At 43.0% G+C, this 18562-nt stretch overlaps 1 gene segment (V, D, J or C); it reads right to left on the bottom strand.

Annotated features, from left to right (window-relative positions):
• The window catches only part of LOC138439453 (T-cell receptor gamma chain C region C10.5-like), a 62054-nt gene extending 44340 nt beyond the window's left edge, over positions 1-17714 (bottom strand). The window contains 2 exon segments of the C gene segment in view: positions 16845-17145; positions 17270-17714. Coding sequence covers positions 16845-17145; positions 17270-17309 — 341 coding nt within the window.
• Positions 17715-18562: the final 848 nt, after the last annotated feature.

Here is an 18562-nt window from a genome sequence, read left to right as displayed (position 1 = left end):
GAGAGGAAGCAGAGAGTCATGGGCCTATCTCAGCCAAGGCTGTGGTTTTGTCTTTCAACCGTCTGGGCTCCAAGTGGCTCCTGAGAGGAAAGCTCATTGTGGAGGACTCCTGTCTGTCTCACTAAGACCCTCTTTACTCAGGGCTGAGGCAGCAGATAACATTGACAAGCACTAATAACTAGGCACAGGACTAAGTTCTCTATATGTATTGACCCAATAAATCTTCCAGCAATCCTACAACATGGGAACACTTATTACATCCTTTTAAATAATGGAGAGACTGAAGCTGAGAACAGTGAGCAAGGTTGCTGTATGCCTTGTGTGGGTACCTACACATATTAGAAAACAGGGGTGTCGTAGGTGAAAAGGGACATGCTCCAACACAGTTTTTGAACGGCACACAGTAAGTCGATTAACACTCTGTACAGCTGCTTCCGAAAATCCCTGCTTCACTTTTGAATTTTTTCAATGTGGTGGCCGCCTCCTCCATGAACTTGTCCTCTCCCAGCTCAGGCACAATGACCTCTTAGTTACACCATACACCCTAATGCTCAGGTTCTTATCACAAAGGGTTTTCCATTTCTGAGCAGCTCTCAGGCTGTTACCAATGAGGTCAGGCGTGTGTCCAAAAGAATTTCAGTGAAGAATTCCAGCAAAGAAAGTGGTCAAACCAACCTATCAATTCAGTGCCCATGACTGAGCTGGAAGTCCTCTACTCTCTTTTCCTGCCACCTATGGAGAATATTTCTGTCCTTCCCAGCAGGGTGAAATGGAGCGGTGCAGCACCAAACGTGATCATCAAGGGGCATGTCTTTGTGTTCCATCCTGATACTTTTCTTTGACTTGATAGAGTTGTTATGCCTATTTTTTCCATAAAAAATTCTTAGAACTCAGATGTCAGGAAAAATTTGTTGTATAAAATACTCTCTGCAGAGAGTTCTCTATATTACCCCCATACCCAAAATTTGAATTCAAAGCAGATCAAAGAAATAAATGTGCAGAACAGAACCTTATTGGAAAAATATAAACCTCAGTAAGTTTATGCTTCAGGCTTTCTGAAGTTGTGAAATAGTTAAAATACATGGTCCCTGGCCCAGAAAAGCAAGTTCAAATTGGTTCCTTTACTAACCAATCCCTTCTTTTTTGCAGTCACAGAAGTGAGAAGGACCTGAAACCTTGACCTGTGGTTGTGGAATTCTCATGGAGAAGTGTGGTGACCAGGGAGAGCAGCAGCATCCAGGGTGCAACAGAACAGAAGAGATTTCGGGTTGGGGATAAGCCCATGAGCAATATTCTAGAATGCTTTCCTGTGTCAGGCTGGGAATCAGCCCATTTCAGAGGGAGACGTGTCACTTTATCTGTTACTGCTAGCATAGCAGTTCTTATAAATCAACTTGAATAAGAATAAGCTATGGAGCTTAAGAATCTGCCTGCAATGCGGAAGACCTGGGTCAGATCCCTGGGTTGAGAAGATCCCCTGGAGAAGGGAAAGGCTACCCACTCCAGTATTCTGACCTGGAGAATTCCATGGATTGTATAGTCCATGGGGTTGCAAAGAGTCAGACAGGACTAAGTAACTTTCACTTTTTTTTTTTTTTCTCGAGAAGAACATGTTTATTTAATTTATTTATTTTTGGGGGGATGATCTGAAATGTGGAGCTTATTGAAGCCTCATTTCCAGCTGTCAGTCCAAGATTTGTTTTCATGGTGTTGAATGCCACCCAGAACGTGCACTTTTACTCAAATCCAGATATTTCTGATGCAGGTGGTCCATGGACCACAGTTTAAGAAACACTGTTCTGATAGAAATTTGAAGGATCCAGTACAAAAGAGACATATACATATGAATCTGGTATTTCTGTACTTCAGTATTAATTTATGTTCTTAAACCTAACCCAATAAGAAAGCCTCACCCCTTTCTTAACTGAACTTTCAGTTGAAATAGATACCATTCATTGTCTGGTTGTTGACCCAAATTGTTTTTTCAGTTGAATTATTGAGAAAAATATAATCTGATAAGTCTCATTCCAGTTTAGGATTTGGTCATATCAAAGTTGGAGGCTGGGTGGAAAGAATCTCTGGCTTTGCTTGTTTAAAACAGAACTGTTCTGGCTGTGGGTTGAACAGAAGGTGTAAGTAGAATACAACGGTTAACCCAACTACAGAAATCACCTTTTTCCTACACTTTCTCTGTGTCGGCCATGCCCTGGTTGGTGATGTAAGGAAAATATCAGTTTGTTCAAAATATAAGTCAGATACCAGCTTGAGGTTCAGAAAGTCCAAGTTTTCATTCCATCTTTTCTCATTCTTCATAATCCTGAATAATGAAGGTGTTTCATTCCCTGCCATCTGCTTTGGATAATGATTAGATAAATGGTTCAGTATAGCTAATCATTTCATTCTATTCTCTTAAATATCTCCAGGAACAGATCAGTCCTAGGTGCCCTATCATCCTTGTCCTAAAGAGAAGGTGAAATAGACTCCCCTAGCTCCTGCTGCTGCTGCTGCTAAGTCGCTTCAGTCGTGTCCGACTCTTAGCGACCCCATGGACTGCAGCCTACCAGGCTCTTCCATCCATGGATTTTCCAGGCAAGAGTACTGGAGTGTGATGCCATTGCCTTCTCCGCACTAGCTCCTAGGGGAGCTAAAAGAATATGTTGCCTGGCAGCTGCTTGCCTGAGGCTTAAATGTAGGGACCTAGTTTTAGAAAAAATGTGGTTTCTGAGAGGAGGGGTGAGTAGTAATTGAATATAAATGTTGGGGAACGGGCATTGAACTCAAGATTTCTCTTCCTTCAGAGTAAAGAGAATTGGGGGCAGTAAGCATGGCAAGAGCTGGTCTATACTGTATACCATGGCTGTGCTGGGCCGTGACAAGCAAAATTTCCAGTGCAGTGTAAAGGAAGTCTAAACCAACGTGCTTCTCCCAGACAGCACAGTAGTACATTCCAGAATCACTTTCTTGCAGGTTTGAGATTGCAAAAGTATAGCTCTTCTCTTTATAAACTTTGTACTTCCCTTCACTGATTCCTGATTCCAACACAATCTTTGAGTAGGAGATGTCGTAGTAAAGAAGGCGTCGGGGAGCTGTGCCCTCCTGGTACTTGTACCAGTGGATATATTTGGCGGTTTGGGTGATAAGATCACAAATGATTTCAACAAATGCCCCAGGCACAGCTGCCTTAGTAATTGACATCTTCTCCCCTTCCATGTTGGAAGACACCTGCATCACTGAAATTGGAAAAGCAACAAAAAATAATGAGGAAGAGGAAACACCATTTCTTAGTATGACCACCCCCCACCCCGCAACACACATACACCGTTGCCACAAAACACAGAACAATCCCCCCAACAGCCAGGCAACACACTTACCAGGAGCCAGGAAAACCAGAAGTAGCGCTGGGACCCGCATCATGCCTGGGACAGTGAGCTAGACCTAGGTTCCCAGTATAAGTGACAGGCAGGTCAGTCAGCAAACATCTCTCTTAAAGACCACCAGGCCGAGCCCAGAGTGGGTGGGGGCTGGTTGAGACCTGGGGAGGAGCCCCACCTCTCTGTACCAATGCCTTTCTGGAGGGCCCCCCTGTGGCAGGCTGACAGCAGCCACCTCCCCCACAGGAGAAGAGAAGCCTGAGCTCTGAGAGCTCAGAACTGCAAGCAGAGGAATCAGATGGAGGGGCAGGCAGAGCAATGTGGACAAGCTTGCCTGTGGCCTACTGGAGTGCGCAGAGCTGAACTGGGCTAAGTTCCAATCAGTTCAGTGTTTCAGTGTTAGTGTTGATGCCATGGTCTTGTCCGGTGATTAAATGTCTTTCTATTCTTTCCCTGAACTCTCATTCTTTTTATACCTGTAAGCAAACTCTGAGGCAACAACTCGCAAACCTAATAAGAATTGAATCGGCCTTATTATAAAAATTAAGATCAGTTATGTTGGTCTACATTTGACTCTCCTTAAAAGTAAATGGATGGGTGTTTGTGTGCATGCCTTATAAATCAGTTTGATGGAGGATTTATGTTCATTCTCAAGTAAAAGGCTGCCTCATATAGAGTTTCCAGATTTCATTTTAAGAAAAGGAGCTTCGCGGTATTTTGAACAAACTGAAACTAAAAAAAACACAGTTTTTATTTATTTGAAATTCAGGGAAATCAAAGCATCAATGAGGTATCACCCCACCCCTGTCAGAATGGCTATTATACGCAAGGCTGGAAATAACAAGTATTGAAGATGTGGAGAAAAGAAAAGCTTTGTGTACTGTTGGTGGGAATGTAAACTGATGTAGTGCTATGGAAAACAGTATGGAGCTTCCTCCATAAGTTAGAAGTGGAACACCCACATGATCCAGCAATTCCACTTCTGAGTGTTCATCTGTAGAAAACAAAAACACTAAAATATATCTAAACGCCTATGTTCATTGTTTATAACAGCCGAGACTTAGAAAGAAGTTAAGTACCCATCAATGGATGAATAAAGTTGCTGTGGTGTATATATATATATATATATAATTACCAATACGCGGCCCCTAATTTCCTGACTGCTTTACAGCTCCATCTCTTGACTTGCTCTTTTTCTCTCTCTACTATTCTGTTTCTCTTCTCCCCCATTGTACTGCTCTTCACATCCCTCTGTCTGTCCACCTCTTTGTCCACAGATCTTTCCCTCTCCTATTGCAACCCCAGCATGGCTCCTTCTCTCTCTCTCTCTCTCTTTTTTTTCCCCAGATCTGACTTCTTCCCTTTCCCTCTTTCTCTTTCTCTCTCCTCTGTTTACAGTTTCCGTCCTCATCACCATTTCTGTCACTTTCTCTCCCTCTGCTTATCTGTCTCTAACACCTATCTTTCCTTTTCTATTTCTCCCTTTGTAACTCTTAGGAGTTTTACTTCTCTGTCTCTACCTCTCTTTCCATTTCCTCCCATGGTCACAATAACAACTTTAATTTCTCTGTTAATCCAACACCTGAAATATCTCAGGACTGGCATTTGTTAATTTACCTTTCCATATTAAGATGCTGAGATTTTCTGAGTCCCCTGTAAGTGGAGTAATTGGGGATTGTATTTGGCACATTTTGGATATTAGGTTATGGGCTCTAGTAAGTATTTTTAAATACTATGACAAGTGCTGAGTTTTTCTGTTAGCCGAGAAGTGACCTAGTTATGGAATGTAAGTTCCTACCTGCTCTTGAAGGGCAGGTCCGAATACTGCAGTTTTTGAGGACTTTGAAGCGCTATTCACGCTGCATTGTGTGTACCACTGAGAGTAGTTTCAAAGTAAAATGTATAGAATGTGGCTGTGATTCTATAACCATACCTTTCATAATGTAGATTTTTATAAACATTTTTCTTAGAGGTATAAATTTGTGAATATTAAAAAATACCTCAGAGTCCCAATAACCTAAATAAAGATGACTTAATTCATTTTGTTGACTGAACCAGAATATCTCTGTGTCAGACATTAACTATAAACCCTAACTTCTGCAGGCAGCAAGGGTAGCAGTCCTGGGAGGATGGTACTGTCCTTGTCTCCACTTACACGGAGACAGGTGAGACTGAGGGTGAGTGACTGGTCCAGGGCCCCACGGCTGACAGGGGCAGAGCCAGGACTCAGGTTCCCCATCTGGTACCAGGGTCTGCTCTGGTCCTGAGCAGCATGGATGTTTCTGGAGTGTACAGGGGCTTCTGAGATGACAGACAGGATTCAGTCACTGCAGTTGGGCTCCATGTGCCTCCAGGTCGGAGCACATTGTTCAGTCCCTTCAAATCATCAAAGGAAACCTTTTATTCTCATAAATAAACATACAGTCAATTGTTAAAGCAGTAACTCTGCTTAAATATTTAACCAAAAAAGGAAAGAGTAGATCTTAAAACTTCGTCTTGGAAGGAAAAAAATAATCTGTAATATACAGAGGGATATACAGTGAGGGATGTTGACTCATATGGTGACTATTTCAGCATATATACCAATATCAAATCACTATATTGCATGACAGAGACTAATGGAATGTTTTATACCAATTATATCTCCACTGAAAAATAATAAAAAATTTTTTGAAAGAAGGGAAAAGCAGTGGACTGAATGCAGTAGCTGGGCAGCTGGCATAGGAGCAAGTGAACTAGCAGAGGCAGCCAGAGTCACAGCAAACAGAAGCCCTGCCCTGCATCTCTGGTCCTCAACACATTTCAACCTCTCATTTCCACAACAGCGTTCAGACATAAAGCAAAAATGTGGGCGTATAAAGAGTAGCTCCTCTTCTAAAATGCTTTAAAACAAATTTTTGGGTGGCCTCAATCACGGTCTACACGGTGTCTATGTCACAGCTTATGTTTGGTACATGAACTTTGTTATAAAAATACAGGGTAAAAAACAGATTTTTGCCTTTTCATGTTACACTTCAAGCATATTTTGTGTTCTGTCCTTTTCTGCATGAAAAAAAAAAAACTTTCATTGAAAGTAATCAGAGGAAAAAAAAATCTTGAAGATGAGTTTCCTTTTTGAAAGTTGAAATGAGGACACCCACTTTTGATGTTTGAATGGCTAGTAAAGAGTTAATTAACTGTAACTACCTCACAAACATGGTACCATATCCACATACATTTAATCACCTGCCTGTGGCTAGTATGATACTGTCATGGTCCACCCTATATTCAGAGAGACTAAGTCTGATCCTTTAATGTAAAGTTGGAGAAAAGGCTTGTGCTGTGTTCCTAATCAAAAGATCTCCTAATGTTTGAGTAGCACTTCTTTGTAAGTAAAATCTCTTTTTATATTTTGGTTTGCAGAATAGAATTTTTGTTTCATATCTCAGATTTCTTTGGTATTTTTTAACGCCCTACATTTCTCTTCTGTAGTTCATGCATATTCACTGTTTGTACAACTGTAAAAAATAATAAAACAAAACATATCAAAGTGATTAGTTTTGTTTTTCTTGTTTTGCATTGCATATTTGGCCTAAAGTCTTGGAATCACAACAAGAAGGCACGATGGATAGTGAATACATATAAAAAGTACCAGATATTTTGTATTATGTATCATGAAATAATAGCTTTCTTATAGATGTATTCCCTAAAACAGTCTGAGTACTCTTATTTTGAACCCACTCTATGAAATAATTTTCCCTTGTGTTTAGCTAACTTGAATTCAAATGAACTCAGTTACATTGTGATTTGTTTCTGTAAAACAGAAGTATGCAATGCAGTGCTTCATGGGAAGGCAGTGTGTCTGTCAATTCCCTTTCATTATTCACCATCATTCAAGTAAAACCCAACTGTGTGATGGACATAGTCTGGCTTGGGTAGAAACTGGTCATTTATGCAGACCTAATCAACTCCATCCATGTTTGGTCTAAGAATGGGCCACAGGACAGAAGTGCAGATGGAGGCTCCCTGGGAGGCTGGGGTCTAAGTAGGAGGAGCTCCTTACAGGGAGAAAATGGGGGAGGGCAAGAGCCAGGGTCTGGCCTTGGACTAAAACCTCAGCAATTCAGTGGTGTCATCACAATGAGAACATCCTGTGTCAAGAGTGGACCCACGCCTACAGCACGACCACAGATAGGGCCTGAGCTGGACGTCAGGGTGTGACTTTAACCTGAGAAGGGACTCCACCCCTCACACTGGCTCCACCAGTTAGATGTGGCCAGTCCTCCTAGGAGGGCAAGGCCCCCCAGATGTTGGCTCTCAGAGCAGAGACCAAGAGGAATGAAGGATGTGACTTGAATGTGCCCTGAGGTCAGAACATGAGAGCTGAAGCCATGACCTCAGCAGTGGAGCTCTGCTTCGCTCTGAGACTGGACAGATGGAATCCACGGCATGGACCCCCATCCTGGGACTGCTGGGTGGGGAGGGGTTGGGACATCTGCACTTCAGGCTCATGTGTCTGTGCAGCCCTCTGCTATTCACCCATCACATTGTCATCTGATGTTAGTGCCCCAGTAAGCCTTGTTCAAGTTAACTTCTAGTCATTTTGTCCCTTTTGGGGAATTTACATGACTCAGTGTATGACACTCAATTGCACCGGTGAGAGAGCATGCCCTTGGAACCTCTGTTCCTATGAGGAAAAAAGCGCTTCGCATTTGTCCATGCAGCTTGGTTCAGGGGTCAGGTCTTGTGTCACCCTGTTTACACTGAGAAAACGAAACCAAGAAGTAACAGCCTCAGTAAGTCACAGATCATGGAAGAGCATAGGTGGTTGGTGGAAAGTCAGGGATGATTTCAGGGATGATTTCAGGGCTGCAAAGAAGCCCTGTCTGCTCCTTCCTTCAGGGTCCAGAACATGGCAGAGGAGCAGCATCTGAACATCCTACGTGTAAGTTTCCCCACTTATAGAGGAGCTGATAAGAGGAACTTTAATGTGTATAATGGGGAACCTGGACCCATAGCCTAGAGTGTTTTGATAACAATCACATGCGAGTGTACAGGGATATTTTCTTCCATTAGCTGTGACCCTTTGAAAGTGAGCAAAGTTGGCTGGGGTTTAACTGTTCTCATGTCCTTGTGACACCCCAGCTACCCCTTGCACAGCCTCAACCAGTAGGGGCCAGTTTGAGAGTTTTCCAAGAATCAACCACATTAAGCAGGGAGTGTAAACAAAAGAAGCCTGAGAAAATGAAACTCCATCAGCATATCAGGCCCCTCCAGCTGCCATTCAGGCTGTCACTCCCACCCCCACTGCCCTCCCCTATCCGCACCTCCCAGGCCAGGGCAGCCCAGGGCAAGTTGGGGCAGGAGGTGTCTGAGACGTTGGAAACTGCTAGAGATACTGCCCAGCAGGGCCCTGTCTGTAAAATCAGCTGCACAACACTTTCAGTGATTTGCAAGTTTCCCTCTTGCCTCCTACACTTAATACACTGTTTTTTCACAATGAAGACATAGTTCCAGATCTCGAAGACCAGGGCCACATATTTTGTCTCGAGAGATCTGATCAAATTCATTAACAACCAAGGAATTGATCTAAATTAGATTTCATCCATCTTGTATCTGATTGGTTTGTGTTTTGGAATGGGAACCCTATGTGGTTTTCCATGGATTTATTTCACAGTGAAGCTGATTGTGTGCAAAGAAACAATGTGATGGTTCCTTGATTCCTGAAATCCGAGCTGGCAGCGCTGAAACTGTCACCTGCTGGCTCAACCTGGCTGCCCATTAGAATTACTGAAGGAGCGTTTTTAAAGTCTGATACCTGGGCTGTGATGAAGTCTGGACCTCAGTGACTTTTCTTTCTTATTCATTTACTTACTTACCAATCTGTTTCTCTAATCATTTATTTACAGTTATAATAAGAGGGTCACTGATATATTGAAAAAAAAAAAAAAGTGCAGCCAAGTCAGGCCGGCTTGGCCAACGTGGAACCCAGTGCTGCTCTGTGTTTAAATTTGAGTATATTTCTTAGTCTCTCTGGGACCTCGTTTTATTGTGAGTGAACTAGACACACTAGGCAACAAAATACAGGGTCTGAGACCAGAGAGATTCATTTCTAAATGATTGTTACTTAAAACAGAGATGATATTGGAGAAGGGCACTGAAACATGTATAATATCATATAAGAAATGAATCGCCAGTCCAGGTTTGATGCATGATACTGGATGCTTCAGGCTGGTGCACTGAGCCAACCCAGAGGGATGGTACGGGGAGGGAGGAGGGAGGGGTGTTCAGGATGGGGAACACGTGTATACCTGTGGCAGATTCATGTTGATGTATGGCAAAACCAATACAATATTGTAAAGTAATTAACCTCCAATTAAAATAAATAAATTTATATCTTAAAAAATAAATAAAATTTAAAAAGAAAAACAGAGTTGTGATGAACAGATAACTCTGCTTCTTCCATCTGTGAACTATGAACTATTACTGTACCTTCATTTAAGGGCTCTCAGAGGATTCCTGAGATTACCTGATGAATAATAGAAACTTTCTGGCTTTCTTGGTGGCTCAGAGGATAAAGCATCTGTTTACAACGCGGGAGACCCAGGTTCAATTCCTGGGTTGAGAAGGTCCCCTGAAGATGGAAACGGCAACCCACTCCAGTATTCTTGCCTGAAGAATCCCATGGACAGAGGAGCCTGATGGGCTACAGTCCACGGGGTCACAAAGAGTTGGACACGACTGAGCGAATTCACTTTAACTTTCAATAGAAACTGAGTCCTTGTTCCATCCACATCTAACCTGTCTGTGGGGAATGTGGTTAGAGACGGTTTTCAGGGCTTTTGTGTATGTATGGAATCTGTTGATTTTGCAGTAGAGCTATGACAGTAGAAACTAATGTTGGTCAAGACTTGCATGGATTAAGCAGCACTAGCTCATTTAGTCCTCACGCTCCAGGAAACAGGGCGCTGTAACTTCATTACATAGATGAAGATTCAACGGCATAGAGTGTTCCAATACTGCCAGAGGTCACACAAATGCTAATACGGACTCAGGGTTCAAACCCTCGTCCTCAGGGGTCAGAATCTACATGCTTAACACTCCACCTGACACCCCTCTGGTGTTGGTGCAGTTTTCATGGGGCTAATGTGAGAATCAGGAGTTGATGCTTTGTGAACACTAGTACAATCTGCGGAGAAGGCAATGGCACCCCACTCCAGTGTTCTTGCCTGGAAAATCCCAGGGATGGAGGAGCCTGGTGGGCTGCAGTCCATGGGGTCGCTAGGAGTCGGACACGACTGAGCGACTTCACTTTCACTTTGCACTTCCATGCATTGGAGAAGGCAATGGCAACCCACTCCAGTGTTCTTGCCTGGAAAATCCCAGGGACGGGGGAGCCTGGTGGGCTGCCATCTCTGGGGTCACATAGAGTCGGACACGACTGAAGCCACTTAGCAGCAGTAGCAGCAGCAGTACAATCTGAGCAAGCGCAAGTCATGCTGGGTGTCACACTGTCACCATAGGAACGTCTCAGGCCAATGAGTCTGAATCTGGCAACTTTGAAAGAGAAGAATCCCAGCACCTTAGTTTGGCTGTGGCAACACACTTCAGTATTCTTCTCTGGAAAATTCTGTGGAGAGAGGAGCCTGGGATGCTACAGTTCATCGGGTCACAAAGAGTCAGACACGTCTGAGCAGTTCACACACACACACACACACACACACACACACACACCCCCATTGGAGCCAATGGCCCCAAAGAAAGCACCATAATCACATTAGACATAGAAATGTGTTAATGACCATTATTACAACCAATGCTGAATTTGATAGCTGAGTTGTCATGTTGTTTCTAACCTTCACTATATTTCATGAAATTAAAGTACTCAAAGACAAATGTGAGCTTTTGATATGTTTAATTTTTTGATGCCTATTATGAAAATAAAGGTGCAGAATTTAAGTACTAAAGCTGGTAGCTCCAGGGTATATGGCAGTGAAGGTCCCAGCCATGGTCTGTGTGGAGGAGCTGAAGGAAAAGAAAACAGGGGGCTGGCCACTGTGTGTGCTCAGGAGGTACAAGGACTCAAGGGCTGGAGGAGCTGATGAGGCTGTGGGGATAGTGGTGGGAGAGGTTCCCCCAGACCAGCCCTGGACCCTGCCCCTGATTAATGGCAGAATTCCTTGATACAGGGTCAAACTGTCTGCCCAAAGATTTGAAAACCTCTTACAAAATAAAGATATAATAGAAAAATACCATGTGAATAGAAATAACCCAAATGCAGAAAGGAAGCCAGGCTAGATCCTCAGCAGATACTTTTTGAAAGAATAGATGATGAAGGCACATTGACCCCTTTGGGGCCCCTCTGTCACGAGCTCTTCCCGTTGTTACTGACACCTGTTCTTTTGTACATGCAGAAGGCAATGATGACAAAGTAGACTGCCCTCTTGAGGAGGTAAGTGTAACGGCAGAGGTGTTCATGAGCTGCAGCTGCAGGGTATCTAGGAGAAGTCCTTTGATTGGTTACCTGTTCTTTTGAAAGTTCAGGAAATAGTGATGGGAGAAGGTCACAATTAGTTATTTCTGATGACCTACTATAAAGTGACACCCTAGCACCATCAATCCCCAAGGTAAACAAGGACCACCACCACCACCAGAACTACCCAGAATCCAACTCAAAGTTTAATAATCAACAACTTCTGCCAAATTCACTTAGAACATTCTCAAATATTAGCAAATAATCTGTGTTTTTAATGAATGAGTCCAGAGGGGGGAAAAACATTCTGAGAGATTTTAGTATCTTCTTAGCCCTCACCATGTCTCCTAATACTAATAGCAGCTAATCTTTAGTAACCATGATCCAAACACCAGGCCCTTATTCTGAGAACTTTGCAAGCAAAGCCCTAATCTTACTTCATTTTACAATAATCTATGAGATTTTTATTTCATTTTAAAAATCAACTGAGGATGGAGAGAACTAATTTGTCTGATGTCACACATCTAGAAAATACCAGAAACCGTATTTCATTCCCAGAAACCTGACTGTAAAGAACACATTCTTAACTGCTCTGTAACCCTGCATCTCCATGTACAACAAATACCTCAGACCTGAAAAGGTTTAGCATAAATATCAAGTTGAATCACTGATTTAGAAGCATCTGAGCCACTACATCAGAGAAGGCTATGGCACCCCACTCCAGTACTTTTGCCTAGAAAATCCCATGGACGGAGGAGCCTGGTAGGCTGCAGTCCATGGGGTCGCGAAGAGTCCGACATGACTGAGCGACTTCACTTTCACTTTTCACTTTCATGCATTGGAGAAGGAAATGGCAACCCACTCCAGCGTTCTTGCCTGGAGAATCCCAGGGATGGGGGACCCTGGTGGGCTGCTGTCTATGGGGTCGCACAGAGTCGGACACAACTGAAGCGACTTAGCAGAAGCAGCAGCAGCAGCAGAGCCATTACATATTATACATCAATGGGATTCCTACGGAGGATAAAACCCATGAAATCTGCTGACATTCACAGTGGAGTGGGGTGGAGTTTATTACAGAGAAAATTGCATAAAATGGAAGAAAGTGGTTAACCCAAACTCACAGACTCTTTAGGAGCTCATACCTCATTCACCTCTCTGTCCTGAATGTCTCTCATCGTGGCTGTGATGTTATAGAACAATGGCACTCACTCTTCTTTGAAATTTTGCAGGAAATATATGATGTCAAGAAATAACTAACATTAATTATGATGGGTCTGCCTTGGTTACTGAATGAACCACAAGGCTGAGTGTGTTCCAGGAAATTTCCCTTTTCGATACTTTATCTTCAGAGTCAGAATTCCAGAATCACTAGCATTTGGTGTGGAAAGGCTATCAGGGGCTGACCTGCTCATAACTCATTGCCCTTGATCAGGTCAGGTGTTAGCTGAGTTCCAGGCCCCCTGATACAGGGAGTGAAGGAGGAATCAGCAGGGCCAGAGCCAGAACTCCTATTTCACTTACAACCTTCATGTAGGAGAAGGGGCCACTGACTAGTACTGATTCGATGCTGGCTAAATGGATACCTGGTGGGAGACATTCCATATGTGTGATCTTATCAGTGTAATAACTGTTGCTAAATTATTTCAGTCGTGTCCAACTCTGTGTGACCCCATAGATGGCAGCCCACCAGGCTTCCCTATCCCTGGGATTCTCCTGGCAAGAACACTGGAGTGGGTTGCCATTGACTTCTCCAATGCATGAAAGTGAAAAATGAAAGGGAAGTCGCTCAGTCGTGTCCGACTCTTCGCGACCCCATGGACTGCAGCCCACCAAGCTCCTCTGTCCATGAGATTTTCCAGGCAAGAGTACTGGAGTGGGGTGCCATCGCCTTGAGTTGGGTGTAATTACTCCCAATTGGTCAATGAGGACAACATAATGAATTTTTGCATTTTCACATAGCTAATAAATAAAAGAACTGGGGTTTAAATTTTAATCTGTGATACTCAGAAGTCCATGCACTTACACTCCTGCCCATGGGGCTGTCTTGTCTTAGGGCCTTGGCTTTGGTATTCTTGCTCTATGTCTGTATCCTAAGGGAGGGATAGAGAATTAATTACATGAACCATTGATTCGGGTAGTTTGGGTTAAATCCCCAGATTAGAGCTGTGTGGCTTCATTTGAAGGAACTTAATTTTATCAACTTACAAAAACATATCTGTAAAGTAGGGACAGGGAGAAATATTGTAACACCACAAGGTGAGTAATGAGGATTAAATAGAAAATGCTTGTAAGATACAGAACAATATCTTTCACATAACACACTTTCAGTAAGGGTCAGTCATGTATTGGCTACTAGCACAACCAAAATTCTAGAAGCAAAAAGATATCATGTTTCCCTGGTCATTAGAAACAAAAGCCACACTAACTTATGAAATCCACTGTTTGAATTTGGAACCTATAGCTACACTTTCTAATTTAGAGTCATCTCACACCAAAACCAGCATTTATTGTGTCAGGATGATTCCTATGAAATGATAATGTTGTTGTTGTTGTTTAGTCATTAAGTCATGTCCAACTTTTTCAGATCCCATGGACTGTAGCCTATTAGGCTCCTCTGCCCATGGAATTCTCCAGGCAAGAATGCTGGAGTGGGTCACCATTACTTTCTCCAGGGGATCTTCCTGACCCAGGGGTTGAACCCACATCTCCTGCATTGGTAGGTGGATTCTTTACCATCTGAATCACCAGGGAAGCCTCACATACTGAATAAGATAGTGCTATTCCTGTCATTATTTACACAAATACTTGGGTTGTTTCATTACTTAATCATGCTTTATCCAATAAATAGAAATTCTCTATGTTTCAAACAATTTGTTCTATATCATAGAACAAAAATAAAATATTTCTTGATTCTGATAGGAATTGTAATCAATTTACATACATGAATTTAGGAAAGATCAGCATTTTTATGATATTGATCTTTTCCTTCATGAATATGTTATGTCTCTCCATTTGTGTAGGTCCAGTTTTATGCAAAATTTAAATTCAAAGTGGATCAAAGAAATAAATGTGCAGAACAAAGCCTATACAACACTGGAAAAATATAAATGACAAGAAGTTTTTGTTTCAATCTTTTTTAAAGCTCCAAAATAGTGTGTGGTCCCTGCTACTGAGGCCCAAGTTAAAGTCAGTGCACTTACTATCCAATTCCTTCTTGCCTGCAGTCACAGGAGTGAGAGGGACCAGAAACTTTGACCTGTGGTTGTGGGATTCTCATGGAGAAATGTGATGACCTGGAAGAGCAGCAGCACCCAGGATGCAACAAGAAAGGAAGGACGTCTGGGATGGGGACAAGCCCATGAACACTGTTCTAGAATCCACTCCTGTTTAAGGCCAGGAACTGGCCCATTTCAGAGGGAGACATGCCACTTTATATGTTACTGCTAGCACAGCAGTTGATATAAATTGATATAAATCAACGAGTAAGAATCAGCTATGGAACTTACTGTAAAATGCACATTTTCGGGCTTTATTCCAAGGTTTGTGTTCCCTATATTAGGTGCCATCCAGAATGGGGACTTTTATTCCAACCAAATGCTTCTGACTCAGGTGTGGTCCATGGACCACACATTAAGAAACACTGTTCTGATAGAAATTTGGAGGATACTATGCACAAGAGATTGGAGAAGGAAATGGCAACCCACTCCAGTGTTCTTGCCTGGAGAATCCCAGGGACGAAGGAGCCTGGTGGGCTGCCGTCCATGGGGTCACACAGAGTCGGACATGACTGAAGCGACTTAGCAGCAGCAGCAGCAGCAGCAGCAGACACAAGAGGGGCCCCCTGGTGACTCAGTGGTGAAGAATCTGCCTGCAATGCAGAAGATGCAGGAGACCTGGGTTCGATCCCTGGGGTGGAAAGACCCCCTAGAGGAGGGCATGGCAACCCACTCCAGTATTCTTGCCTGGAGAATCCCATGGACAGTACAGCCTATCCCTGGCAGGCTACGGTCCATAGGATCTCACAGAGTCAGACACAACTGAAGCGACTTAGCCCACACGCACACACAAGAGACCGCATACATAAGAAACCACATACATATAAATATAGCATTTCTGTACTTCAATATTAATTTTATGTCCTTAAACCTAACCCAATAAGAAAGTCATTTCTTATATGACTTTTCAATTGATATAGATACCACTCATTGTTTAATTGTTCACCCAAAATATTCTTTAACTTGAATTATTGAAAAAAATCTGAGTCTCATTCCAGTTTGGGACTTGGTCATGTCGATATCGGGGGTGAGAGTGAAAACAACCTTTGGCTTTGCTTGTTTAATACAGAACAGTTCTGGCTGTGGGCTGAACTTCAACAGAAGGTGTAAGTAGAGTACTGTGATTGGCATAGCTACATCAATCCCCCTTTTCCTACATTTCACGCCCTGGTTGTTTATATGAGAAAAATATCAACTTGTCCAAAAGATAGGTCAGATACCAGCTTGGGCTTCAGGAATCCAAGTTTTGACTCCAGCTTTTCTCATATTTCATAATCATGAATGATGAAGATGCTTCATTCCTAGCCATCTTCTCTGGAAAATGATCAGATAAATGATTCAATATAACTAACCTTTCAATTTGTTCTCCTAAATATTCCCCTTAATAGATCAATCCAAGGTGCTCTGTCTGTCCTCAAGAGATGGTTGAATAGACTCCACCAGCTCCTAGGGAAGTTAAAAGAATAGGCTGCCTACCAGCTGCTTGCCTGAAGCCTTAAGATGGAGACTTGCTTTTAGGAAAAATCTTTAACTGTTGGCTAAACAACAAACAACAGCTACTAAGGGGAGGTGGGAGGTGGCAGTGACTGGGGCTGGGCATTGAGCTCAGGATTTCTCTTCATTCAGAGTAAAAAGAATTGGGGGCAGGAAGTGAGACAGGGGTTGATCTATCTGTGTAGCAGGGCTGTTTTGGCAGCCACAAGCAAAATTTCCAGTGCAGTGTAAAGGAAGTATAAACCAATGTGCTTCTCCCAGACAGCACAGTAGTACGTGCCAGAATCACTTTCTTGCAAGTTTGAGATTACGAACGTGTAGCTCTTCCCTGTGCCTTTGTAAACGTGGTATTTCCCTTCACTGATTCCTGAGTCCAATACAACCTTTGAGTAGTAGACATCGTAGTAGAGAAGGCGTCGGGGCACAGTTCCCTCCTGGAATTTGTACCAGTGGATATAGTTTTGTGTAAGATCACAATCGATTACAACAGATGACCCAGTCGCCCTCGTGACTGACAACTTGTCCTCTCCCATGTTGGAAGATACCTGTGTGACTGCAAGGGGGAAAGCAACAAAAAATCATGAGAAAGAGGAAACACCATTTCTTAGTATGACCCTCCCCCTCACCATCGCCAAAAATTACAGAAAAATCCCCAGAGCATCCACCAACACACTTACCAGGAGCCAGGAAAATCAGGAGTGCTGGGACCCACAGCATGCCTGGGACAGCGAGCTAGACCGAGTTTCCCAGAAGATGTGACAGGCCGAGGAGTCAGCGAGGATCTCTCTTAAAGACCACCAGGCTGATCCCAGAAGGGGTGGGTGCTGGGTGAGGCCTGGGGAGGAGCCCTGCCTCTTTGCACCAACCCCTTTCTGGAGGGCAGGCTGGGAGCAGCCACCTCCCCAACAGGAGAAGAAAAGCCTGAGCTCTGAGAGCTCAGAACTGCAAGCAGAGGGATCAGATAGGAGGTGCACAGTGAAACATGGACAAAGCTTGCCTGTTGCCTGGTGGAGTGAGCAGACCTGAATCAGGCTTAGTTCCCTGCAGCTCAGTATTTCAGTGTTAATGACGCTGCCATGGTCTTTCTCTCAAGGAACCACGTTTCTATCATTTCCCTGCACTACCTTCCTTTTTACATCTGTAGGTAAACTTTGAGGCAACCACCCACAAATCCAATAAGCATTCACCCCTCTTTTATTACAAGAAATTGATACCAGGTGTGTTGATCTACATTTAACTCTCTTCAAAGTTAAATGTGGAAGTGTGTGTGCTTACAAATCAATTAAATAAGAGAAATTTTTTCATCATCAAGTAAAAGCCCTTCACCTAGGGTTGCTAGATTTGGTGGAGAAAAATGTCTTACATAGTACTATGTAACATTTGGATATACTTACACTAAAAAAAATATGATGTTTATCTGAAATTCAGGAAAATGGATATCAAAACAACGATGAGATGTCATCTCACCGCTGTGAGAATGGCTGTTATCAACAAGATGTGAACTAACAAGTGTGGGTGAGAATAAGGAGAAAATAGAACCCTTGTGCACTCTTGGTGGAAATGTATATTGGCACAATCACTATCAAAACAGTATGAAAGGTCCCTGAAAAGTTGAAAATGCAACTGCCATGTGATCAGCAATTCTACTTGTGGGTATTGATCTGAAAAAAAAAAAAAAACTGACTTGGAAAGGTATCTTCGCTCCCGTGTTCATTGCAGCTTTGTTTACAACAGTCAAGACTCAGAAACAACCTAAGTGTCCATCAGCAAACAGATGAATGAGTAAAGAAGCTGTAGTACATGTATGCGATGGAATACCCCTCAGACATTCGCAACAATATGGGTGGAACTTAAGAGCATTACGCTGAGTGAAAAAGTAAGACAGAGAAAGACAAATATCATAAATCTCTCTTACATGTGGAGAAACAGAGAACAGATCAGTGGTTACCAAAGGCAAGTGGCAGGAGATG

The sequence above is a fragment of the Ovis canadensis genome, chromosome 4 (assembly GCF_042477335.2).
Source record: "Ovis canadensis isolate MfBH-ARS-UI-01 breed Bighorn chromosome 4, ARS-UI_OviCan_v2, whole genome shotgun sequence".
NCBI lineage: Eukaryota > Metazoa > Chordata > Mammalia > Artiodactyla > Bovidae > Ovis > Ovis canadensis.
This window is presented reverse-complemented; position numbering and strand designations above follow the sequence as displayed.